We start from the raw sequence: 27,258 nt of genomic DNA on the forward strand, positions 1-27,258 counted from the left end.
CCTTAGCCAGAAGGGAGCGCTAGGCCAGGTAATGCATCCTTTGTGCCAGAATACAGAGCACAGTCACCACCCCATCTATGGGGGGTGGGGGTGGAGGGAGCGCTAGGCCAGGTAATGCATCCTCTGTGCCAGAATACAGAGCACAGTCCCCCAAATGGTACACGCACATGAGGATCTCCCCCTGGAGTATTTAGGAGCATCCAGATGACATCATGACCAATCATGGTATAAGTCATCTGGCTCCCATATCGTTCCCCTTTGAGCCAGATCAAAAATAAACCTCCTTTGATCCAGCACAAACCGAAAACTATGCCATGGCTGAAGGCAGACACTTTGTCCACGGTTGCTACAAGGAAGGTGGCAGACCTAAGCTCTGCCTCCCTCATCCTCACAGCTTTTCAGACCTTTAAAGGGTTTTTTTTCTTCTCCCACTTGAGCCAGGGTATAGCATGATATCACAGCTCAGCAGGGAAAGGAGACGGGAGAGGAAAGGGGGAGTTCTGGGCCACAAGCGAGGGCACTAAAATTGCTATCATGCTGCGATTTTGCACATGTGCAACTGCAGCAAAGAGGGAGGAGTGGGGAAGAGGGTTTGACAGCAGAAGCAAGTGCAGTAGAGATGACTAGGTGTGGATCCCTGTTCCACCCTGCTTGCTGCTGCTGCTGCCGCCATGGTCAGGGCAAATTTTAGCTTCTATGTGTGGAAACAGCCACAGATCAGAACTGAATCAACTTAAACAGGAATTAATCCACACTGGCTTCCATATGATTAGGGCTAAATTTTGTCAATGTGAGCAGCTGGGGATCAAACTGCCATGAAAGCATGCCCTCTAATCCCAGAGTAAAGAACAGGGTAAGGTTACAAATGCTCAGGAACATATTTTTTAAAAAATTATTCATATGCTATGCATTCTGGGGGCGGAGCGCTGCCACTGATTGAAAACAGCTTCCAGCTTTCTGTTATGGTCAACTTAAACCCAAATCAAGCCATACGCAGGTCCCAGGATTCCTATCCAACCCCAATCCAAATCAGACACTGGACAATGCTGTGAGAGAGGTTAATTTTTCATCTAGACGCAGTCTCATCGCATGACCAATCATGGTATAAGTCATCTGGGTCCCATATATAAGTTCTTATATATAAGTCATCTAGATGCAATCTCATAGTTCCCTTACCTCCCTCGTCAATGGCCACACGCTTGCAGTCATTTATCTCATGGGTCATGGGGCAAGCGTACAACCCACCAGTCCTGTTGGCCTTTTGACCTGGCAAAGCAGCTGCCTGTGGCGCACCCACCAACAGCCTGAAAGAGACAGAACAGAGTGTTAGTGCGGGACTCAATAAGAGTTGAGGGAGTGCATTCGGTAACATTAGAAGGAAGCTCTTCTTGCTGATCTTCTCACAACTGGGCAATTGTGGGATGATGGAAGCAAAGGCAGGTTAAAGACTGGAGGCTCCGGTGGGCTATCTACATACTAAATCATATTACAGCAACAATAAATTAACAATACAATTAACAACAGACTAGATCAACCAAAAGAGGAACAAGTGAAAAACGAAGATACCACCAGAAACTTACAACTAAGATCTTAAAACAGCAGCAACAAGAATTCCTTGTTATATTTAAGAAACGAGGCAGTTATGAAAAGCGAACCCAATAAAACCACCAAATAAAAGTCTGGCATGCAAACAGGTATCTTGTGGGGAGAAGGGAAGGGGGACTAGCGGCTAGCCTGGAGTTGCAATGCCACCACTTTCTCTCGTGCCCCTTGCCCAAGAAGAATGAAAATTATTTTAATCCTGAGTGGAAATTATTTTAATCCTGAGGATCAAAATATGGGTTTTCCCCCCCAGACAAGGCTGAGCAAAAGCCTCCTTGAAACTGCCAGAAAGGGCCTTTACATAAGGAGACTTTTAGTAGCTGCTTCCTCTCACCAAAAATTCTCCATATTGCTTTCATTCAAGAGAATATTTACATGGCAGTTTTCCCTGCAGTTTCCTTGCCTCAGTTGCCCTGTGATCTCTGTTTCCCTACCCATACCACCAGAGGGCTTTGGGGGGCTTTTTTTTAATCGCCCTTTGACATAATGCTGTAGTGTTATAACATTCTAACATAATGCTGTAGTGTTGTAACATTATAACAATCTATGTACCAGCTCATCTGAATTCTCAGCTTAAGTTTTTTAAAGTAATTCTCTATCCCTTTGTGTTGCTGAGATGCCTCCACTTTTTTTTAATCACCCTTTGACATAATGCTGTAGTGTTATAACATAATGCTGTAGTGTTATAACATTCTAACAATCAGCTCATCTGAATTCTCAGCTTTAAGTTTTTTAAAGTAATTCTCTATCCCTTTGTGTTGCTGAGATGCCTCCACTAGTGGGGGAGAATGGCAGCTGTGTGGGGGGGGGCGCTGAGGCAAAGAAAACTGTGCCACTGTTGGTGGGACCTGCAAAAAATGCATACCTTCCCATCGACATGGCATACAAACACACTTTGACCATGCTTTCCCCAATAAAGATTATACCAAACCAAGTTTGGGAAAGATCACAGCACCGTTAGAGGAAAATATTCTGCAGATGCTTCCAAAATCTGCTCTGGTCTGGATTCCACACTGAAGCAAAACCCACATGAGGAAGCAGCCTTTATCTGTTCCAGCCTCTGATGCAACCCTTCCGCGGCAGAATGTTCAAGTCACAAGAGGCAAAGGCTGAGAACACAAGTGGCAGCATCTACCCCTCCAAGGGTTCTGTCCACATCCTCAGGCTACATCAACTGAAAAACAGCCATAGAAACAGGACCAGTGGAAGCCTCACAAAGATGTATAGCCAGTACATTCAATGTGGAATCCGAGTTGGAGCAAATAAGAAGCTGAGGACTCCAACTCCTGGTGGGGCCCAATGAGATCCCTAACTACCAATAAGGATGGTCACAAGGGCCATCTCTGACTACACAGTTCAAACAGGGCTTCAGTGGGATGGGCTATATGAGAGGAGGAAAATCCCCAAGAGCGTTTAGAAATCCACCTGGGTCCATTCAGTCAGGTGTGCAGCACTTCCACCCCTCCACATGTTAAGCTTTTCCTAATATTTTCCTAAATGTTCCTCAATCTGGCAACATAGCTATTGACTCCCTGCTTTAAGACAAGAGAATGGCTGCTACAATTTAAAAAACAGAACAAAACGTAATATAAGAACTCTCCAGTAATTAAACAGCGCTAGGATCCTCAATTTGACCTTCCTTTGGCCTTTATTCTAAGGGCCAAACTACATCTTTCTTTAGGGTTCCATTACTGGATCTCATGGCATATAGTTTAGCATTAAAAAGTTAGATTTGGATCAGGGCCCTGGTGGTAGAGCAGGGTGTGTGCATGCGTGCGCACGTGCATGTTATCCCTTATGGGATAACTCAGTACAAAGATCAACCCTTTGAGAGGCTATTAGCCCCAGTAGGGGGAAAAGACAAGCACAACAGTATGGACGCCTGTCTTTTTTCTATATCAAAACTAATATGTAAACCTATGTAAGCCGCCCTAAGCCCGCGTGTGGGGAGGGCGGGGGATAAATGAAATAAAATAATAAATAAATAATATCAGCGGGGGGTGGGGGGTGGATTTCCATTGGGAAATGGTGCAAGGGAAATACTTCGATCACCTTGGGTAAGTCACCATCTCTTAGCCTACTCTTGTTCTCTTTGTCAGGGGGTTAAGTAAGACAAGAATTTTGAAGTACTTTATACATGAAAAGGACTATTGAGGTGATTCAAAACAATATGGGGGGGCACACCTTTGTTATGCCTTCCTCCCAAAAGGGCTGCCCTGTGGGTGATCAGATGCCAAGAAGACAAGGCTCCTGTTCTCTTAGTGACCACGAAGAAGAGAGGATTTTGGCAAATGGGAGAGGGGAGAAAAGCTGTGCTTTTTGAAAGTCCCTCTTCTTTACTGTTATGAAAGGGCCAACGTCCCTCTTCCCCCCAGCATCTGTCCCCCCCCCCCACCACCCAGTTTTCACCAGAAGCTGGACCAAGACTAAATTTTCCATCAGTGGAATGGAAATTTCCTGTCTCCCCGTCATCCTACTGTGTCCTGCTGATCCCCACAAAACGCCGCTCCTGTGGGACAGGGAACCCTGAGGAATGACATCGGGGTGGGAGCTGGAAGTAGAAAGGGGAAATTGGTGGGAATTGCCACGCCCCTTCCATTAGCAGAAACTTTAATCCCCAAGGCCATATGTTGTTTTATTTTTACTGCAGCATGCAAGCATGGAATTGATTAACGGATGCAGAATGCAACACTGTGGGAATTTCAGATATCGTTTAAGAAACAAGTTCCTAATCCTTAAAAGCAGGATCAGGAAGAGAAATCCCTGCAAAGTTAGTGTTGGCAGTCTGTGGTGAAATCTAAGGACCAGAAGAGTGGGCTGAAAAGGATTTTCAGGAATCAAGTAACGGAGCTTTAACCCTCTGAGTAGCTCATTATAATCTTGAAGAGGGACTTTCTTTCCAAATGAAAAAAATGTTCAGTGTGTCTTTGTTGTTGTTGTTGTTCGGAAAGACAGCAGGTGTAGGACAGTTCTATCTGTGATCATCCATACCACATAAGCTAGTCCTGAAAAGCCAGCATGATGTATCAATTAGAGTGTTGGACTAGACACACAAGACCCAGGGTCAAAGCCTCACCCTGCCATGAAAACTCTCTGGGTGACCCTGGGCCAGTTACTTTCTCTTTGCCTAACCCACTTCACAGGGTGTTGTGAGGAGAGAATGGGGGTGGGGACCATGTACTGAGCTGCTTGAAGGGCCGGTGGGATAAAAATGAAAAGGATAGAAGATATATTTCTTAATCTTGCCTACACATAAGGCCCTGGCTGCCTACTTGTTTTCCTTAGCGGTGGACTGGACCACCTCAGATCCAGATATAAGTGTAAATATTAAAGGGAACATCCTCTCTCCCAAAAGGAACAGTAGCCCATTTCCTCAGCGCTGGATGAAGCACTTCTACTCTTTCCAAATCTGGTCCATGGGGCTAATATGATTTATTTTAATTTTTTTCTTTATTTAAAAAAAAAAAGTGTAAAAAGGGATGAAGGCTAATAGATATAAAGAACAGTGACAAAAGGTGGGGGGCACTCTGCCAAAGTAACTAAAATTCTGCTATAAGGAGAGCTGAATCCCATGACATATCTATCATCCACATTACTATTTAACGACAAAGCACAAAGGAGACTCAATTCCGGCTGCCTGCCTCCCCCACCCTCCTGCTGAGCCTCAGTGACCTTGAATTGGTGTGAGATAATGTCAATGAATGTTTCCCCAACCACACAAATCATGTTAATGCACTCAATAACGGTATCAATGAGTTAAAGAGAAAATGGAAATCAGATTCCAGCACAGGGAGATGTCTCTGTTTTTGTTTTTTTGGAGGGGAGCTTCCAAACCCTCCTTGGCCTGCCAGAACAGAAGTCACATGCGCGCGCCCACTGAACAGTTATCTGCCTCCCACCACAAAGTTTGCAGCCATCAGCTGTTCCTGGTTCTTCAACACAGCTGTCAATCCTCCACCCTTCTCCAGCTCTTGGAATTCCTAGCCTGGAACACAAAATTATGTGGACCAGCCCATTAGCCATTTCACACTTGCTTTAATGATCAGGATAGTTTCCCAATCTTAATCCAGCATCTCACAGGGCTACAACTAGACTCAAACAGTGCAAGCCCCCCATTTGATTCTTCTCTATGCTCATCCAGATTACTTAACAAGAGACAGCTATTCCCTCCACTGTGTCATAACCACCCTGATCATGGCACTTAAGTGACGGATGAGTGGATTCTCTTCTCCACTTTCAGTACACACTTATGGACAATGTAGGAATTCTAGTCCCTGGCAGCAAGCAGTAGATACATGCCACAAGTAAAGTGTAAAGCGTTGTCAAGTTGCAACAACTGCAGCAAAGGGCTTTCGAGGCAAGTGAGAAGCAGAGGTGGTTTCCCATTGCCTTCCACTGCAGAGTCGTCCTTAGTGGTCTCTCATCCAAGTAGTGACCCCGCTTAGCTTCCAGGATCTGATGAGATCGGGCTATACCATGCCACCTTCCGCCCTGTGATAGCTCTTACTTAACCTGGTGTACAGTGATGTGATCTTGCATACATGCATGCACAGTGAGCATCAGCACACACACTATGAAGAATTTCATTCATTCATCTAGGGCAATCAGGTCACATGTGCATTATGATACATAATTAATAATAAACCACTTTGATTCTTAGTGAGAAAAATGGGGTAATATTTCTTAGCACCTAACTGCCCCGCCAACAGATAACTTGTTCCTTAACAGCAGCCTCAGTTTTTCTGCAGCTCCACATTAAAGTGTAATTTTAGATAATGAAAATCCTGTTCCTGTTGTAGAGATGGGAGCATGCAACATTCCTCAAGTTTGTCCCATCTATACACCGTATACCTTAATTGATCTGGTTATTGTGGTTAGAGAACTAGGACTGGAGAGATCTGAGTTCAAATAGAAGTTGTGTTCAGCAATAGAAGCTGAAGCGGCGGCAGTGGCAATCGGCAAGGCGGCGAAGCAATGAGCATGGCGGCGGCATTGGTATTGAACAATGAGCAATCCGGAAGGAGATTGGCCCCAGTGATGTGACGACATGGCAACGCAGTGAGGCCGGAGCCTATCAGGACAGAGGCCAGTTCCTGCGATCGCAGCAGAGACGCGCCGTGAGGACCGCTCCGAAAGGGGTCGCTATCAGAATTTACATCCGTCCCGAAGTTGGACAGAATCTGCCAAGGAAAAAGCCGGCAGAACAACCGCAGGAAGAACACACCCATTGGTTACCTGGTAGGCACTCACCGTTCCCCAAAAAGTATTGTGGCCCTAGTTAGAATGTTAAGACATTGCTTGTAAACCGCTCCGAGCCCTTGGGGGGAGCGGTATATAAATCGAATGTGTTCCATCAATGATATTCGAATGTGTTCCATCAATGATATTCTAACCACCTATCCCATGTAGGGGTGGATGTTGCCCTATAGAGCTGGGGAAACATTCTTCCTGGTGCTCCTGCTGTGAAGAACTTGGCCGCCAGTGTGGGACGTCGTCCATCTTGGATTTTATGTAAATTAATTAAGCACCAAATTTTATATCAGATATATTGTTTTATTATGCTGTTGCTTGTATATATATTTTAACTTCTGTAAGCCGCCCCAAGCTGAATACTGGATGGGGCGGGATATAAATCCCAAAAATAAATAAATAAATAAAATGTATAAATAATTATTTATTTTTATGTATTTGTTTATTTTATGTATAGTCCACCTTTCTTGCTCAGACTCAAGAGGGATTACAAAATAGGCAGCCAGTCTGACCTTACACTGGAGGATCTGGACCAGGCATTGCAAGCTGTGACTGTTTGGCTTAGACTGAGCCGATTGAAATTGAATCCGACGAAGACCTGTGCCTGAGACAGGTTGGTCCAGGGGTAGGGATCCCACTCCCAACCTTCGATGGGGTGCAGTTGGTCCCAGCGCCAGAGGTTAGGAGCTTGGGAGTGCTCTCAGATGCCTCCTTAACAATGGAGGCCCAGGAGAATGGAGCTCGGTATAACAAAATGGTTCCGGAATGCAAGTTTGTACAGGGAACAGGACAGTACTCTATGTCACTGGATATGGTATGTATAATCTGTTTATTGCATGTATTATCCTGCTCTTACTACATGGTTTTCTACTTCTACAATTCCATTTTCTGCATAATTTGACATATTATATTTGATACTTTTTCTATCATTTCTAATTTCGGTAATCCTAGTCCTATTGCATTGCTTATTAGATGTCTCATGCTATTTGATTGCATTGACTTACACTGTGTAATTTGCCTTGAGTCTCAGTGAAAAAGGTGGGCGGTCATAAAGGAAATCAATCAATCAAAATATGAAAACATACGTGTGTGTGTGTGTGTTTTGACGAGAACCTCAGAAACTGAGCTCTAAGAAACATACAGCTTCCAAAGACTTTGGACTTACCGACTTAGGATAGAAGGGATAAAAAGTCTTATTATGTGTTCTTTTATTTGATATCTCTGTGAGCCATCGTCCTTCAAGGAAACCCCCTGCATCTTATTCCCACAACCTGCTGACTTTACCAGACTTTACCACCTGGAAGATGAAATGTGGAGTCCCTTCCCAACCCTACATGAAACAGTAATTGAAACGGTCAGTATTCGATGTATGTGGTCTATCCACACCCTGCTATGGCTCACAGTAAATACCACTGTTTCAAAGGCCCCAAGTTCTCTGCCACTCCTTGTGAATGTTAAAGCCTTCGGGGAATGATGCTTGGACAGGCCTCTGCTTTCTCACCCACACTCTACTCAAGGGGACCAGATGCTCTTCCCCCTCTGCACGGTCATGGCTTCTGGACAGAGCTTTTTCCATGAAGATGGCCAAAGGGATGGGTTGCATCAGTCCATATGGGGAGTCTCTTTGGAAATGAATTTGCATCCTCAAGAGAATCAGGCAGAGTATCAGATTCCAGCTTCTGTGCTTGCCAGATAAGGGTCTCTGCAGATTAGGGTGGGTTTAAAGAAGAAGAACACTGGAATGCTTTAAAATGTTAAAGAAAGATGGGTGACCACAAGAACTGCTATCCAGTTCCTGCTCTCTCTTCCCTCAAGGCAGCTGCCAGTGCATCAGAAGCAATGCAGTGATTTGGCATGACAAACAGCTGCCGCTTGCTCGCTGTGTTCATGCGATAGAGAAACCCCACCCAGTACCAGATCCTGGTAAGTTTCCTGGTTAGAGGAAAAGCCAATCTGAACCTCCCAGCCTATGTATGACTGACCTCTCTACGCTTGGTGTGGCTCTCCAGTAGAAGGGAGGAAATGGATTCTATACTAAGACTGGATGGAGCAAAGAAAGACAGCCAGAAACCATTAGCCTACCGAGATTCCATGCACAAAAAATCAATCTTGCATCTGGCATAGAATCTGGATTGCAGAGAATTTCAGCTTTAAAAATAGTTCCTAGTGTTAGAGAAGGCCTATTAAAAATGCAATAAGCTCTTCAGTGTCTAACCCGAGGCCTACGTTTCTATGCTTAATGCGGTTACCATCCTCCGGGTCACGTTCCCCTACCGAAGCACCCTTAGTGTCTTTATTCAAAATGCTCTTGATGTTATCCTGCTCAGGCAGGGTTGCCAACCCCTAGGTAGTGGCTGGAGATCACCTACTATTACAACTGATCTCCATGCAACAGGGATCAGTTCGCCTGGAGAAAACGGTGGCTTTGGAAAGTGGGCTCTATGGCATCATATCCCATTGAAGCCCCTCCCCTCCCCAAACCTTGCCCTTCTCAGGTTCCACCCCCCCCAAAAAAAAAAAACTTCAGGTATTCCCAACCTAGATTTGGCAACCCTTTGCTCAGGACTTACGTCTTACAGGTCATTTTGCCTTTTCTCCAAGAAGATTTATGGCTCCCTGTTCCGGAGGTACACTGAAAAACAGTGACAAAGTCACCCAGAGCAAACGGGATCTGATGCAGGGTTTAAGGTCAACACCCCTTCTGGATGGAGTCGCACTCCCCTTGAAGGAACAGGTGCATAGTCTGGGGGTGCTCTTGGACCCGGCCCTGCTGCTGGATGAGCAGGTGGCAGCTGGTGTGTTGACGTTTAAAGCCCTGTGTGATTTGAAGCCAGCATGTCTGAAAGACTGTCTACTCCCTTACGAACTTACGTGGCCACTGTGATCGTCGTCTGGGGCCCTGCTTCAGGTGCCCTCCACCTTCTGAGATTAGGCGGGTAGCAACCCAGGAGAGGGCCTTCTCAGTTGTGACACCAAAACCCTGGGACACTCTCCCCAGGGAGACTAGTCTGACCCATTCTTTGCCATCTTCTGCCAGCGAGTGAAGACCTTTTTTTGTTTCGTTCGGAATTCCCACAGTGATCCCTCCCTCCTGTCCAATGCTTCAGTTGTTGCTTTTATGTTTTTGTATGTATTTAACTAGGGTTGCCAAACCCCCAGTCCAGGCGGGGTTCCACCGATTTTTGGGGCTTCAATCCGCCGCCAGTCAGCTGGCTGGCAGGGGAAGCCCCACCCCTGAACAGGGATGTCACCTGGTGATGTCCCCGAGTTTTGCCCCAAAACTACAGCATCATCCCCTGATGCTCCTGACACAATGATGTCACTTCCAGGTGACGTGATCACGGCACGTGTGCCAGAAGATCCCGACAAGCAGGCTGGAGCCCCCCACCGGCAACTGGTAAAGACCTGGCAACCCTAATTTAAGCTCTGGTTTAATTGTTCTATGACAGGTTTCTGTTGGAAATGTATGTGTTTACAAGGTCTGATGATTCAGTCATTATAGGGTTAACTTGTATTCCTAGAATTGCTATTGTTTAGACTGACCTGGAAGGGATACCTGGCACTAAGCCAATGGGGAATTAGCCCGGGAAAAGTAGCTTCTACTGTGATACAGATTGGTCATTTGTTTCAGGTGACTTCCTTTCTAGGGGTCAAGAAGAAGGAGAGATTCTCCATTACCTGTGTGCTAGTGTTGACTATAAGCAGCTTAGAAATGTAGCTGTTAGTGTTATGTTAATTTGTAGTAATCCCGTGTACCTTTTACCCTTAGAAATAAAGGTTTTTAAAAGCAAAGAAATCTCTTCTTTCCAATAGAGCAAGATCCATTAATGGTCTAAGTATTAAACACTTGATCACGGCACGTGTGCCAGAATATCCCGACAAGCAGGCTGGAGCCCCCCACCAGCAACTGGTAAAGACCTGGCAACCCTAATTTAAGCTCTGGTTTAATTGTTCTATGACATGTTTCTTGGTGGTGTAAATTGTTTTTTAAGATGTGATTTTTAGTATGTATGTTTTACTTTGTTAGCCACCTTGGTGATCCCTATGAGGGTGGAAAGGAAGTGTATTAATTTTTAAAAAATAAAATAAATAAACAAACATGGATGAAAGGGGATTTGAATTCAGATCTCCCTGTTCTAACTTCACACTGGCGCTTAAACAAACATTGATATTTTGCACGTTCAGTTTGAGGGTTTTTTGTCTCCAAATTCAGGCAGAATTCATATACAGAGCCATATGGATTTGATACCATCTAAAAAGCTGACATTTGCAGTTCTCTGCAACATTAATTTACATAATATATACACAGAGAGAAATCTGCACAGACCCAGGAGCTTTGCAGAGGTCAGAGAGACAATCCTTCATCGTGCGATAAAAGTAGTACATGCAGAAATGCATTCCCTTGCATAATTCTGCACATACAAAGCACTGAACAATCCTAAATCTGTTCTCTGTGGAATGAGAAAAACCCACACAGTCCCCCAGCAGAACAAGCAAGATTTGCCATCTACAATAGGAGCACAGTGGAGAAAATGCCAGTTTGTGACACACACACATACAAAGTTTGTAAAGGTTAACTTCATAGGTTTTTGGCAAAATAATAAGCAATCAAAAAGGAATAACTAGAATGGGATGGTACAGATTACAGCTCAGTGATTGTTACCTTTCAAAAACAACACAGAGAACATTAATAGTTTCAAAGAGATGGGTTTCAAAGTGTAAGGTAAACTTCCTTACAGAAATCTTGGAGGTTATTAGGAATGTACAAACTGCTCTCTGACCCCTCAGCATAGATTTTATTTCTGAATTAAATAGTTCAAGAGTGCTGGAGTGCCTCATCTCTCTCTCCCCCTCTGTACACAATGCAATGTTAACTGAAAATGCTGGGTAGGATTTCCATATTTGCCCTTACTGGACAAAGCCTTCTGGCTTCGAGCCCAGCGCCTAGAGTGCATCAGAAGTAGGGCTAGGGTCAGAGTGTGGCAATTGCAGGAAGCACACAACACAAAAGCTATTTTCATCTGGTACATATATCTTTAAAAACAAAACAGCTGGGATGCAGGAACTGACCTTGCCTCTTACTTTGATGGCAACTGATCTGTCTGACAACTCTAGCTGGGATCTAGTGGAAGCTACTGGAGACCAGCACCAGTGTTGCATCTAACATCTGAGTACAACACAGAAGTAGAATGTAACAGGACTTTGCAACATGTCCTAGCATCTTTCTATTCCTTTTTAATTATTTTTTTTTTGTAACATCCAGGGGTCGTTTCGTAGAAAAAGAGCTAGGGGAACTCATTAGCATAACTCATTAGCATATGCCACACACCCTGACATCACCGGAAGTGTGTCATAAGGCCACCCTCTTCTCCTGCCTCCTCCTGGCTGAATGAGGGCCGGAAGCAGGGGCCGGGGCTTCGTCAGGTGCCCCGCCCCCGTACCTCACCCGGGGGGACTGCGTTCCCCCGCGTTCCCCCCCCCGAAATGACCTCTGGTAACATCCAGCCTGAAGAAGAGTTCTGGAGAACTCACATGAACACACGAAACTGACTTATATACTGAATCAGACCTTTTGGTCCATCAGGTTCAGCACTGTCCACTCAGACTGGCAGCAGCTCTCCAGTATCTCAGGCAGAGGTCTTTCACATCACCTACTATCGCTTCACCTACTACCTGATCCCTCTAACTGGGGATGTTGAGGGCTTCTGCATGCCACTGCCAGTCTGCCACTGAGCGACCACAACCCGTGTTCCCTCTAAGCTGAGTAAGTGTGAGATAGCTCAGTTTTTTAGCCTCTAGCTCACACATTTTTGTCTTAGCTCAGGAAGGATGGCTCCAATTTAAGCAAACCAATTTAAGCCAAATTGCTCATTTACAACTTTAGTGCCAGTAGTTCACAAAGTAGAATTTTTGCTCACAAGATGACTCCACAGCTTAGAGGGAGCATTGGCCACAACCCCTTCCCAACTCAAAAGACTGTGTATGGTTTTTGTCAGCTGAAACCAACTCACCTCCACACTGTCATTTTTCCCTGGGGTGGAGCAAGAGAAGAAGAGAGAAGGTGCCCATCTCTTTCCTCTGCTGGGCTAATAAAACTAGGTGGGGGAAATTTTCAACTGGTGAAACTGCAGAAGTGAAAGGTTTACGTCCCTTCTCCCCCACCCCCCAGGCCATGGCCCCAATCTGAATGTGCCCCAGCGCTATTTGCCTTTTAAAACGCTGGAAAGATCTACTAATGGATCTCTCTGTGTCTTGCCCAGTTACACACTGATTCTTTCTCAGAAGTAGCAGTTCTTACAGCAGGGGAGCAGATCCAGTGTGTTCTAGGTAGGATGCTGTACTCAACTGACATGGAAAATCTGGATTCAAAACCCAGTACATCCACAGACTCCCTGGGTAAATGTGAGCAACAATATTTCAGCCTTATTTGTTTATGTAGTGCATTCTTCCAGAGCACATTCCCTCTAAGCCAGTGATGGCGAACCTTTTAGAGACCAAGTGCCCAAACTGCGACCCAAAACCCACTGATTAATCGCAAAGTGCCAACACGGCAATTTAACCTGAATACTGAGGTTTTACTTTAGAAGAAACAACTCATACATTAACTTAAGATGATCCAAACAAAGTAAGGAAAGCAATCCCAAATGCTTTCATTTACTTAAAATTATTTGGCAGAGAATTCGACACTTTAATGATGGTCTGGGCCTGGCTGGGGCGATGTGCAGAGAGGGCTCTGAGTGCCACCTCTGGCACCCGTGCCATAGGTTCGCCACCACTGCTCTAAGCTTTGGGGTCTTGTGAGCAAAAATTCTACTCTGTGAGCTCCTGGCATTAAAGTCGTGAGCGAGCGATTTGGCTGCTGCATGAATTAGTCTGCTCTGGAGTCCTCCTTCCTGAGACCAAGACAAAAATATGTGAGCCAGAGGCTAAAAAACTGTGAGCTAGCTCACACCAACTCAGCTTAGAGAGAACACTGGTCTGGAGTTCTCCTGGAATTGCAGCTGATCTCCAGACCGCAGAGATCAGATCCCCTGGAAGAGGTATTTGTGGTAAGAAATATTTGGAGTCATTATATGTTTTGCATTCATTATAGTTACTATCTGGCAGTTTGCATATTATTTTGTGATTTTTCTATAGGTTAGTTGTAGGGCTGCCAAATCCCCCCCGGGGGGCAGATTTCCCCCCGCTTTGGAGGCCCGATTTCCGCCCCCGCAGAATCGGGCCCTGGGGGAAAACCCACCCCCGCGTGCACGTCACTTCCCTGTGACATCATTACGCCGGGCATGCGTACCCGGCGTCATGACGTCACAGGGAAGTGACGTGCATGCTGCGCGCACGCGCAAAGCACACGTACACACACACTGGGAGTGAACCCAAAGTCCCCCGCCGGCAGGTAAGTCCGGACTTGCCAACCCTAGTTAGTTGCCATTTTCTATCGTGGAATTGAAAGAAGTTTGCAGAATATATCACTTATGAATTGTAACCCATTACTGTTAGGTAAGACAGATATTCTTTGTGAGTTCTTTTCATTACATGTCCTTCTGTACAGCAAAATAGTAAGAGTTTGAATTTATTTTTTTAGTATTACTGAAGAAGATATTCGAAACGAGAGACCATATACCCGGGATCCGTTTTCTGCTGTATTTTGATTTCCATCTTGTATGGAATGTATTACACTTTGATGTTGTAGAAATAGATAAATCAGTGTTAAATGACCCTGTTAAAACTTATAGGAAAATACATTATATAATAACTAACAGATTTTTTTCAAATGGTTTATGTGGATTAGGTTTATTTTTTTAAAATCCTTAGCTCAAATTGTTTCAGTGATATTGTTTTTGTCTATACAACCCCTGGAGAAAACAGCCGTGTCAGAGGGCAGATTAGGGCCCTTACTGCAGTCTCCTGTTAAACCATGTTCACCATGGTGTCCTCGAAGCAAGACTGCACTAAAACTGAATTCAATCTTCTTTTGAATCCAGGTTTTTCCCCCCAATAGGGTTGCCAAGTCGAAAAATCTACTTACCGGGGGACTCCTGGTCTGCGGCTGTAGCGCGCACGCGCGAAGCACACACATACCGCACACACGTCACCAGGAAGTGACGTTATGACGTCAGGCACGCTGGGGGCGGGGCCACGACCATCCGAGGGAAAACCATAGAGTTTCCCCTCGGATGACCGTGGCCCCGCCCCCAGCGTGCCCGGAGTCATAACGTCACTTCCTGGTGACGCGCACGCCGGGGTGGAGTTCCCCCCGGGGCCTGATCCGCCGCTGGCGGGGAACGGGCCTTTGGGGCGGGGAAGCCTACCCTCCAATCTGCTTTACATTACCTCCCTTCAGTGGTCAGCCGGGTTTCAGCCTGCTGTTGCCCTGGGTTATTTGGATGCTGTTTTGCCATGGACTTAAATTGCCTCGACTCGAACACTGAGAAAATCCAGGGTGGCAGGCAAATGCGGTAAGAACCTATATGGTATCACATCACCACTGAGCTCCCTCCTGCCCCTAAACTCTGCCTCTTCCAGGCACTGCCTCCAAATCTCTAGGAATTTCCCAAGCTAGAGTAGGCAACCTTGTGTACATGGTTCATCCCTTCTCCATTTTATCCTCACAACAACTCTATGAGGCAGGTCAGGCCAAGAACGACTGGCCCAGAGTCACCCAGCTGGGGCCAATTCACATGCATGCTACAGGGACTTTGGGTAAAATGTGTGTCTGGATTTCCATGGTGGGAACTCACTTCCAAGGCACACGGAGGGCCTGATTCATATCAGGACTGTGGGACACAAAGAGGAGGTGCCTCAGCATCCCCCCCCCCACACACACACACTATTTTCCTGAGATGAAATGATTCCGGAGAACCACTATTTGCCTCACTGGAGAAGTTTATGTGTAGCCATCAGTAGAAGAAGAAGAGAAGGGATTGGATTTATACCCCACCCTTTACTACCCAAAGGTGTCTCAGAGCAGCTTACAAACTCCTTTCCCTTCCCCTCCCCACAACAGACACCCTGTGAGGTAGGTGGGGCTGAGAGAGCTCTGACAGAAACTGCTCTTTTTCAAGAACAGCTCTTATCAGACTTATGGCTTGCCCAAGGTCATCCAGCCGGGTGCAAGTGGAGGAGTGGGGAATCAAACCCGGTTCTCCCAGATTAGAGTCCGTGCACTTAACCACTACACCAAACTGGATGCCACAAATCACAGCTCGCCAGGGGCCATCTCAAGCCAGGCAGATGGCATGGTGGGAAGGGAGAAGCCTAAATCCCCTTTTCCTAGGGATGCCAGCCTCCAAATGGGGCCTGGGGGTCTCCTGGAATTACAGCTCATTTCCAGACTATTGAGGTGGGAACTATTGAGTCAGTTCTCCTGGAGAAAATGGCAGCTTTGGAGGGTGAACCCTATGGCATGGCAGCCCACTGTTGTCCCTCTCCTCCTCAGGCTTCACTCACAGATCTCCAGGAGTCTCCTAACCTGGAGTTGGCAACCCTTTCCCACCATTCCCCCATTGGTGGCTGGGGGAGACCTGGCAACCCTACCATAGTCCCAGTCAAACTAAGTCTGCATGTGCCTGAGAATTAAGTTCCCAGTTGGGAACATCCAGAACACATCTATAGAAAGTCCACAGGTGAGGACAGGTGAATTCTGTAGTGTGATTTGGTCCACAGTTTCATGGCAAGCAAGGATTTGAACCTTAGTTTCCCTGCCCTGACACTAGTCTAAGTGCCTTGTTACACAAGTCATGTAATACATGTTGGCCTGGTGGAACACTCTCCCAAGTGAGATCCGGGCCCTGCGGGATTTAATGCAATTCTGCAGGGCCTGTAAAACGGAGATGTTCCACCAGGCCTATGGTTAAGGCGGCAGTAAACCATCTACACTAGGGTTGCCAGGTCCCCCGGGGGGTGGGGAAACCCCCGCTCAATCGCCCCATTACCCGCCGGCCTGGGATTGGGCCGCTGGGAGGAACCGCACCCCCAATATGCCAGCATCGCAGCAACGTGCCGGCGTGATGATGTCACCCGGAGGTGACATCATCACACCGGGCACGTTGCGGGGGGGGACGCTCTATGATTCGAGGGAAAACTCTATGGTTTCCCCTCGAATCATAGCTGCCCTGCCCCCAAAGTGCCCAATGCGATTACGTCACTTCCAGCTGACGCTAGAGGAAACAGTAGCAGCCATCCTTATTATTGTAAACCTACTGCAAAATCAAGTTCAAAATGTAACAACCACAGAACAGACAATGCACTTCTTTCCTCATCTATAACCAAAGCTTCCCAACTCAATAATTTTAAAGAACATCCAAGTAGTATAGTGTCAGGTGGTAATATAACTGGTGGTAATATAACTAGCAAGACAGAAGTTTAGTAAAACGTAAGGTAAAATAAGTAAGTTCAACCAAATCCAAGACGAAACATACATTTAGGTATATAAGAAAATAAACAAAAAATACTTAGCTAAACTCTGGTTTAGCTGAAAACAAAAAAATAGCTAGGAGTCATCTGAAGTTACAAAAGCTTTTTTAAGTTGCTAGTAAGTCTTTGTCAAGTAAGGCTCTGTTCTTCTCAGCCAGAGAACAAAGCAAACATCTCTCTCTCACTTCTGACAAGCTGACTTCCCAGTTCCCCTCACTTCTATGACCCACGCAGGGGGAGGGAGGGACAACCATCTTATACAGACGAAGACCTACCTTAGCATGTAGATTATCTCTAAACTGATAACTAGAAAAGGGAAAATAGCCAGATGGGATCTACAAATTTCCTACAGGGTCTTATCTGCCAGGAAAAAAACAAACTGAACACACAAAGATTGAGAGAGTTGTGGCAGAGCAACTCCAGAGCCTCCTGGATGACACGTCTGCCCTTGACCCTGTTCAGTCTGGCGTCAGCCCCAGCCATAGTACAGAAACGGCACTAGTCATCCTGGAGGACTATATTTGTTTACCAATGGATAACAGCTGTGCACCACTGCTGTTACTGTCAGATCTGTCAGGGGCCTCCGATACCATCGGCCATTTAAGTCTGAAGTATGAATCAGGCATGACAGGAGGGACCCTAAAATGAGTTACATCTTTTTTTATTGTGAGCCATGCCTAGAGAGTTATAGTTGGTGATTCTGAATCGGCAGCGCAGGTCTTTTCTTGCAGGACGCCATCGGACTCTATGATGTCTCCAATACTTTTCAATATTTGGGCGAGTCCATTGGGAGATAGCTTGTGGTTTTGAGTTGGGTCCGGTTTTGAGCAGGGTATCATCAATATGTTGATGACACCCAAGTGCTATGTTTCCTCTATAAAAGCCACTAGAGGTCACCGTCTTTGTCCTGGTGGAACAGTACCTGTCAGCTGTGATAAACTGGGGCCAAACTATATGTTTGAGTTTTTAACAAGTTGGGTCCAGGTTTCCAGAATATTCTGCATGGAGCAGCAAAAATGAGGAAATAACTGCCCCCCAGCACTGGTTCCACGTGGAATAACAGTTTGGTGAAGAAGGCAGGAACCACCCCACCCTGCCACAGTAGCATTCCAAGCTCATTTGGGCTCCCCTTTGTTTTTTAAAAACCATTCCAGATAGCTGCTGTGTTGCTTTAGGAAACCTGCGCTAGGCCTGGGGAATCTGGATCCAACTCATTAAAAACCCAAATGTTTGGCCCTTGGCTAAGGATAAACTAGTGGAAGTTGAATCCTGACAAGACAGAAGTAGTACCAGTTGGTAAGATTGGTACCCATTTTTGATAGGGTAAAATTGTCTGAGAGAAAGGCAACATGGTCACAGTCCAGTCTCATCAGATCTCAGAAGCTAAGCAGGGTCAGTTCGCCAAGGAAGGCTGTGTAGTGGCAAATTACCTCTGCTTCTCATTTGCATTGAAAGCCACTTGCTAGGGTTGTCCTAAGTCAGTCGAAACTTGATGGCACTTTACACATACACACAAAATTGTTCAACTCTGTTAACAGAGTCATGCTGGATCCTGCTGATGGAAAAATAGGTTAATGCCATGGAAATTAGTGACGAAATTGCCCCCTTATTTGCACTCAGCCAATCTGACCACATTGATCTATATAACAGTAACTGCAATGCTAGACTACTGGAACACACTCTGCACTGGGCTGCCCTTGGAAACAGCCTGGAAGCTGCAGCTAGTGTAGAATACAGATGCTTGTTCATTTTCTGGAAATAGCAACAACTGACACATTATTTTGGTATTAAAAGCATTCTGCTAGCTGCCTACTGGTTTAAACCTTCCATGATCAAGTCAAACTACCGGTTGTTACCTCTAATGCCCTTTTATGGCTCAGAACACATGTATCTACAAAACCACCTCTCCCACTACACTCCCATAAGGCAAGTGCACTTCTTGGAGCTATGTAGGCAGGTGAGGTCAGTCTCCATTTTTAGCAGCAGTTCCAGTCCTGCAGAACAGCTTCGTGAATATGTCAGGAAGACACTTCACCTTACTGCACTTTCAGAAGAACTGTAAGGCTGAACAAATGGAGGCAGACCACTTTGAGAGACAGCAATGGGTACTGTTTGTACTGGATCAGCTTTTGGGGATATAGTGATGATATTTTCACTTATATTTTGTAGTTTTATTATACCTTTAATGTACTCTTGCTAACACTGTAGCCCTCCGTGCATCCTCTTTAGAAGAAAAGCAAGCTAAAAAAAAGCTAAAATAAATACAGTTTGTAGGTTAGCATGTTAGTCTGCAAAAAACAAATAAATCCATATTCAAAAAACATGTGATAATGAATAGCACTATAACCAATGTAAAATGTTTCCCATACATACTGATGACCAAAGACTCTGTCTCAAGAGTTAGCGTTTGGATTGGCTACTGTTCCAGGGTAACCAATGTAAAATGTTTCCCATACATACTGTCTCAAGACTTAGCTTTTGGATTGGCTACTGTTCCAGGGTAATGGAGAACAAGAGGACCCTTTATCCTGTGCTCCTCCCCAGAAGAACTACCTGAACTGAACTGAAGGGAGCAACCATAGCTGTCTAAAGCTTTGTCTCTGGCAAGCTTTTCAGAGTATGCGTGAAGGTGAGTAGGATTAGGATGCTGTAGAAACCTGAACCACAGCTTTGGGCATATAAGGAGAGGCAGGGCCTTGTGCACCTCTGCACCCCAAGGCAATAGATGCAAAAGCCAAAAAACCAAAAACACAATCCATGCAATATCTTTATTCACAATGGATACTTTGGGCACTGATCTGGAACTAATGACAAATTAGTTGGGGGCTGCATTTGTAATGAAAGAGGAATGATGTCTGATGAGCACAGCTGTGGCAATGCCAGGAATTGGCGTCGACAATGAATAATCTGGCTCTGAGTGATTAATCTCCGAGACAAAATGAGCCATCAAGAGAGACAGAGAGAGGTCGCAGAAGAGATGCCCGGGTCAGGATAACAACACCCCATCCTCCCCCCTCCTTCCACCAATCTTAGGCTGCAGAATCCTAACAAAACAAAGCCTCTGATCTCAGCTATGTCTGTGCAATTGAAAATCAGCACTGTCATAGAATAGTCTTAATGGGTTGCGAGAAGCCAGAACCTAATTCTGGTCTCAGAGGCTGCTCTGGCCATCTGGCTCATCTGATATAGCACACAGAAAAGCAAAGAAAAAGCTTCCACATAATGAAATAGAGACACAGTGGAACCAATCTGTAGTCAAGTGTCTGCTGCAATAAGATCAGGCAAGGAGCACCCTGGAACAATTACAGAAGCTGGCTGGAAGAGAAAAAGGGGGGACCGTGTCCTCTAGGAACAGCACTGATGCTGCAAGGAGGCACATCTGAAAGGCAGCTTCCCCACCCCCCATTGCTCTTTGGCCATATCTCTATGGGCTTTTAACAAGAAGGCATTTCCATGAGTTCTAACAACTGAACAGGATGTGGAAATCATACCGTGTGCCTGATCTTGCCAGATCTCAGAAGCTTAGCAGGGTCGGTATTTGGGTGGGAGCCCACCAAGGGAAACTCTGCAGAAGTAGGCAATGGCAAACCACTTCTGCTTCTCACTTGTCTTGAAAGCCCCTTGCTGGAGTCGCCATAAATCAGCTGCGACTTGACAGCACATACCTAAGTACCAACTGAACAGCTGTTAAGTTTTCTGCACCAAAAAGCAAGGACCTTTTTGTCCAGTCTCTTCCTTTCAAACGTATATCAAACCACCATTTTATGGTTTTAAGTCAGTACAATTTGCTTTTGCTGGTGGATATGCAAGTCTTAACAAGCTTTACTGATGGTGATAAATCTTTGAATGGCAGCTAAAGTGGCCTGTGTCATGACATAATCTGGGAAACCAAACACCCCACCTTTCACTAAATGTAAATCCACAAAAACAGAAAGATCTGGGTTAACTTCCAACCAGAAAAAGTGTGTAAAACTGCCAATACACGAATGCACGCGGTTGCTCTCTGATCTTCCTTGACATGATGCCACCTAATGAGCTATGTACAAACACAACCCTAGCTACAGTCTTCATTAAAACACCCATGCTTGTTTGACATAAACTGAGAACTCTGTTGCCGCATCCGCTGTGGCTTTCCAAGGGATCTTGGGACACCCCTCTAAGCTGAGTTAGTGTGAGCTAGCTCACAGTTTTTTAGCTGCCAGCTCACACATTTTTGCCTTAGCTCAGGAAGGATGGCTCCAGAGCGAACTAATGTATGCAGTAGCCAAATCACTCACTCACAACTTTAATGCCAATAGCTCACAAAGTAGAATATTTGCTCACAAGACTCCACAGCTTAGAGGGAACACTGGACACCACTCTGGGTTATCCTGGCACCTATAATAATAATGCTGCTGCCTAGGTTCTATCTGCAGTGCCTGGATTGGCCAGGAGCCCCCATTTCATTGCTCTGCCAGAGATCTGTCTAAGGGAAAGAAGGAAAGAGGGTAACGTGGAGGCAGGAAAGAGCATGGGGAGGGGGGGACAGAGAGAGAGAGAGAGAGCTGGTAAAAATAAACAGGAATTCACTCAAAATAACTTAGCATCCAGCAGCATGTCCAAAAAAGGAGGGGGCCAGAAATATTCATGCAACTGTCTCTGTGCTGCCCCTCAGGCATCCGCAGAAGCCACCATAAGAGACATTGGCAGCTTGGATATAAGCGTCTCAGGCAGGGCTCTTTTTGTAGAAAAAGCCCAGCGGGAACTCATTAGCATAATAGGCCACACCCAACAGCAGAAACTCATTAGCATATTAGGCCACAACCCTGACAGCACAGCTCATTAGCACATTAGGCCGCACCCCCATGTTACCAGAAGTGTGGTCATCCAGCCACACCTACCTTTTGCTTCTTATTCTGTTTACCTTGTTTGTCGTCAAAACCCAGGGCTTTTTTTGTAGGAGGAACTCGTTTGCATGTTAGGCCACACACCCCTAATGTAGCCAATCCTAATGAGTTTCTGCTGTTGGGTGTGGCCTGTTATGCTAATGAGTTCCTGCTGGGCGTGGCCAACTCGGGAGCCAGCCGGAACTCCGTTCCTGTGTGTTCCTGCCCAAAAATAGCCCTGGTCTCAGGGGAGGCTGTATCCGAGATGTCCACCAAAGGGTTGTCAGCTCTGGGATGGGAAATTCCTCTGGAGATTTGGGGGTGAAGCATGGGGAGGGTGGACTTCGGAGAGGGGAGGGACATCAGTGAGGTATAATGCCTGGAGTCTACCTTCCAAAGCAGTCATTTTCTCCAGGGGAACTGGTCTCTGCTGTCTGGGGTTCAACTGTAATTCTGGGAGATCTCCAGGTGGTTGGCAACGCTAGTCCACTGGCTCTAAATGCTTTCCTATAACACAGCATGCTCACACTTTGTCCTGCAAAAACTCTCTGGCATAGTAAAAAGGGAAGGGAGAAGTTCCATTATTGTCAGCACCGCCTACTGCAGAATGGCAACTTCCCATCAGCCTCCTTCAATCCAATGCCTTGCCGTCCAAGCAGGGTTGGCCTTATCACTGGGTAAGGTAAAACAGCCCACCACAGGTAATAGGTTTGGGATCAGTGTTCCCTCTAAGATCAGTTGGCGTGAGCTAGCTCACAGTCTTTAGCTTCCAGCTCACACGTTTGTCTTAGCAGCAGCCAAATCGCTCGCTCACAGCTTTAATGCCAGTAGCACACAAAGTAGAATTTTTGCGCACAAGACTCCACAGTTTAGAGGGAGCATTGTTTGGGATTACCATTACAGGCAGCAGATTTTCAATTAATGTAGTATTTATTGTACTCTTTCTAAAGGCCTCCAAATGCCTTTAGAGTTGGAAAGGACCTCCAGGGTCATCTAGTCCAATCCCCTGAACAATGCAGGAAATTCACAAATACCTCCCCCCCACACACCTCCAGTGACCCCCTGCTCCATGCCCAGAAGATGGCAAAAAACAAACAAACACACACACACACACACACAAACTTCCAAGATCCCTAGCCAAACTGGCCTGGAAAAGAATGCTTCCTGACCCCAAAGTGACAATCAGCATTTCCCTGGGCATGTAAGAAAGGGCCACAAGAACTAAGCACTGAGGCAACCCTTCCTGCCCTCCCTCTCATGATCTGCCTAAGTTCACAGAATCAACATTGCTGTCAGATGGCCATCTAGCCTCTGTTTGAAAACCTCCAAAGACCTCCCAAGGAAGCCTGTTCCGCTGAGGAACCACTCTGTCAGTAAGTTCTTCCTAATGTTTAGCTGAAAAGTCTTTTGATTTAATTTCAACCCACTGGTTCTGGTCCTTGGTTGGCCTGCTTACGGCTTCCTTTGGAAGGGCTCCCAACAAAAGACCTGGCCTTGATCTTACTTTCCTGAATCCTGCTAAAGCACTGACTTGGTTAGGCTATAAGAGTGTCCTCCTCAGATGGCATGACTGAGCGAATGTGACACAGTACAAGAGTCTATGACACAAATACCCGTCTGGAACAATATGCTGAAGGGACAATCAAAAATAACCAAAGCTATGACAGGAATTTGGAGTGCTTGTTCACTGTACCCTGGCTAGATCAGGCACCAGCTTCTTGTTGAGCATTTGAGTGGGGGGTAGATGACAAAGAGAGTCCCGTGTGTCCCCCCCCCTTTGGAAGGCAAGGATTAACCCTGGCTCCATCCAGTCAAGGAGGCAACTGAACAGGGAGATCCACAATTAGGCCCTTTTCTCTCCCTCTTCCCCTTCACACATTAAGGTGTTAAGTTCTTTAGATATGGAGTCTCTTTCAATAGGATAATCCTTCACTCGCCTGTTGATTGGATAATTGGAACATTTGACCCAAGGCATTGAAGGCCTCAGTAAACGTCATTTTCGCCCTGCGGCGGGGGGCTCCCGGATGGCGTCTGTTGTGCGCGCGTGCGCGCCGCATGCACATCACCTGGAGGTGACGTGATGATGCCATAGAGTTTTCCCCTCAGATGTCTGTGGCCCTGCCCCCAGCGTGCCTGGCGTCATCACGTCACCTCCAGGGGATGTGCATGCGGCGCGCACGAGCGCACAACAGACGCCATCCGGGAGCCCCCCGCCGGTGGCGGAAATCGGGCCTCCAAAGCGGGGGGAAATCCGCCCCCCGGGGGGACTTGGCAGCCCTACACTGAAGGCCTCAGTAAACGTTACACAGGAGACTTTCAAAAATAAAAGCATCCAAGGTCGCCTGAGAATTTGATTAGAAGAATGGTGGAAGGCTGCATGACTGCACAGTCTTTCTCCTCTGGCCAGTTTTCCATTCACAGCACACAACCTCAAGTTATTTTTCAACCTGCAGAAAAGGTGGAAGGAAGAAATAAAAGGTGGAAGGAAGAAATAAAATGGCCATGAGATGTACTCCTATTACTGCAACACATTCCTACAATCAGGCTTACATTTCTCCCAGTTTAGCCAAATGGCCAACTGTTGGCAAATGAAGTGCAAAGATTCAAGCTCCGAAATATGTGATACATGGTGTGATAAGAGTTGGGACATGGGTGCCCGACTCAACTCATCACATGTAGGGTTGGTATACCTCACCTTAAAAGCATTGTGTTGCTCTGCATGACTCCAAATGCTATGAAAGGTACACAGAACTTGATTTCTTGGTTTGACCGAGCTCCAGTTTGCCATGACATCCAAATGCAAACTGGAGTTTGCTTACTGCCCTCCAAACCAGGATTCTAAACCTCTATTTAATCCTGGATTAGAATCCCAAATTCTGCATAGTAAAATGCATAGGATATCAGAGCTTGATCTACATTTCCTGTAGAAACTGGGGAGGTGAGAGGAGCAAGGGAAATGCATGAGCACAGCATAGGGTTGCCAAGTCCTACCTTACTCTGGAGCAGGGGAATCCTGGCTTTCCTTGGGACTTCTTTGGTGTGCGCGTTTTGCGCAGGCACTACAATGATGCCACCCGGAAGTGACGTCATCACGTCAGGCACGTTGGGGGTGGGACCGCTATGATTCAAGGGAAAACCATAGAGTTTTCCCTTGAATCATAGAGCATCCCCCCCGCAACGGGCACAGCATGATGATGTCACCTCCGGGCGACATCATCACGCCAGGCACATCTGTGCACTGCCAGCATTTTGGGGGTGGGGTTCCCCCCGGCGGCCCAATCTGGGCCAGCGAGTAACTGGCCGATCGAGCGGGGGTTTCCCCACACCCCAGGGGGACCTGGCAACCGTAGCGCAGCACCAGACGGTTCACTCCAATTTAATAGCAGCTGGCCGTGGCATCTCAATGCAGCTGGAGTCTTTTCTAAATGAGCAATCTTGTTGTACTCTCATTAGGCCCAAAGCATATCTGCTTGGAGAACATCAATATCAGTAAACAGATGAGGGCTTTTTCAGAAATGGTGCCTCACTTATGGAATGCCCTTCCCCTTGAGGCTCTCCTGGCTAGGGTTGCCAACCTCCAGGTTGCACCTGGAGATCTCTCACTATTACAATTGATCTCCAGATGACCAAGATCAGTCCCTGGAGGAAATGGCTGATTTGGAGCGTGGATTCTATGGCATTATACCCTGCTGAGGCCCCTCCCCTCCAAAAACCCCACCCTCCAAACTCCACCCCTAAACTCTCCAGGTATTTCCCAACCCAGAGTTAGCAACCGTATGGCACCTGTGTTGTCTTCTTCTAGTGCCATACTAAAATGTTTCTGTTCACCCAGATTTTAATTAAGGAGTTGATTTTTCATATTATTTTAGTCTGCAAATAGTTATTTTAAGCTGTAAGTGGCCTGTTTTTATGGTCATTTGTACAGTCGGATTTTTGATGCTCGATTTTAATTAATGTCCTTTTAATATTTTGTTTTTATTTTTTATTTTGTAAACAACCTTGGGTAGGTTCTGGGAGAGGCAGCATAAATTTTTTCTAAATAAATTATCTATTATACTATGGCATGCTCAAACTGTCAGTAGCAAGATAAGAAATATATATGGCCATGACTTCAGAGATAGTTTGGGTGTTAGGTGACTAAAAAGGTCAGGTTCAAGGATGGTAAATGTACCTTAACCAATGCTTGCCATATACCAGCAGTCTATTACACCCTTTCCTATTTGTTAATTTATCTACTTCATTTATTGTCTGCCTTTTTTGTTAAGACTCAAGGCCGATCACAGAATTATAAAAACAATGCAATAAAGACCAATATAATACATACAATATATCTCTCCTATATTATAATCCTGTTTTGGGGTGATAAGATTCTATGCTCTCCCTCAGCCATTGGCCCATCAGCCACCACTCAAGAGTACTCGCGTGCCATTGGCCAGGTGCTGGCCCCCCTGGGGGGGGCAGGGAACCCCCCGCTCGATGGGTCCATTCCCCGCCAGCCCGGATTGGGCCTCCAGGGGGAACTCCAACCCCAAAATGCCGGGAGCACGGAGATGTGTGATCACATCACCCGGAGGGTGCGGGGGAACGCTCTATTATTCTCTATGGTTTCCCCTCGAATGATAGTGGCCCCACCCCCAACGTGCTTGATGCGATGACGTCACTTCCGGGTGACGTCATCGTGGCGCACGCACTTTGCATGTGCGCCAATCAACTCCCGGAGAGGGCCAAGACTTCCGCAGCTGCAGCCAAGGTAGGACTTGGCAACCCTAGCTGGGTCTTCTCCTCTTCTCGTCCACTCCCCCTTCAGCCACTGTGCCCTGTTAGAATTACTGGCAAACGGCTTTCTCTCTTGACGAAGAAGCTTTTCCTGTGTGGGACTAACTCTTCCCTCAGTGGCTGTTGGTAGGTGTCACGAAATGGCAGTTAACTGTGTTTGTAAGATGGCTGTGGTTCTTTGTTTAAAATGTTCCCCCATAAGGTTTAATTGAGCTGTTTTTCCAGAGAGGAGCTTGCAGGGGCATCACTCACTGGGTTGAATGGGGCTTCCTCATCTGCTGGCCTACAGTTCCCAGCTGCCCCAAGGCAGTCTTCGTCCCTGGGAGGCAGCAGAAATTCAGCCACTCTACAG

The 27,258-nt window shown here is 46.2% G+C and overlaps 1 protein-coding gene across 4 annotated transcripts in view; it reads right to left on the minus strand.

Annotated features, from left to right (window-relative positions):
- ITGA7 (integrin subunit alpha 7) overlaps nt 1–27,258 on the minus strand; it is a 90,034-nt gene that overhangs the window by 52,406 nt on the left and 10,370 nt on the right. For all 4 annotated transcript variants that reach the window (XM_015405904.1, XM_015405902.1, XM_015405905.1 and 1 more), the window contains exon 2: nt 1,177–1,304. In XM_015405904.1, coding sequence (XP_015261390.1) covers nt 1,177–1,304 — 128 coding nt within the window. The remainder of the gene's footprint in view (nt 1–1,176; nt 1,305–27,258) is intronic.

Source organism: Gekko japonicus, unplaced genomic scaffold, assembly GCF_001447785.1.
Source record: "Gekko japonicus isolate JY-2015 unplaced genomic scaffold, Gekko_japonicus_V1.1 scaffold246, whole genome shotgun sequence".
Classification (NCBI taxonomy): Eukaryota; Metazoa; Chordata; class Lepidosauria; order Squamata; family Gekkonidae; genus Gekko; species Gekko japonicus.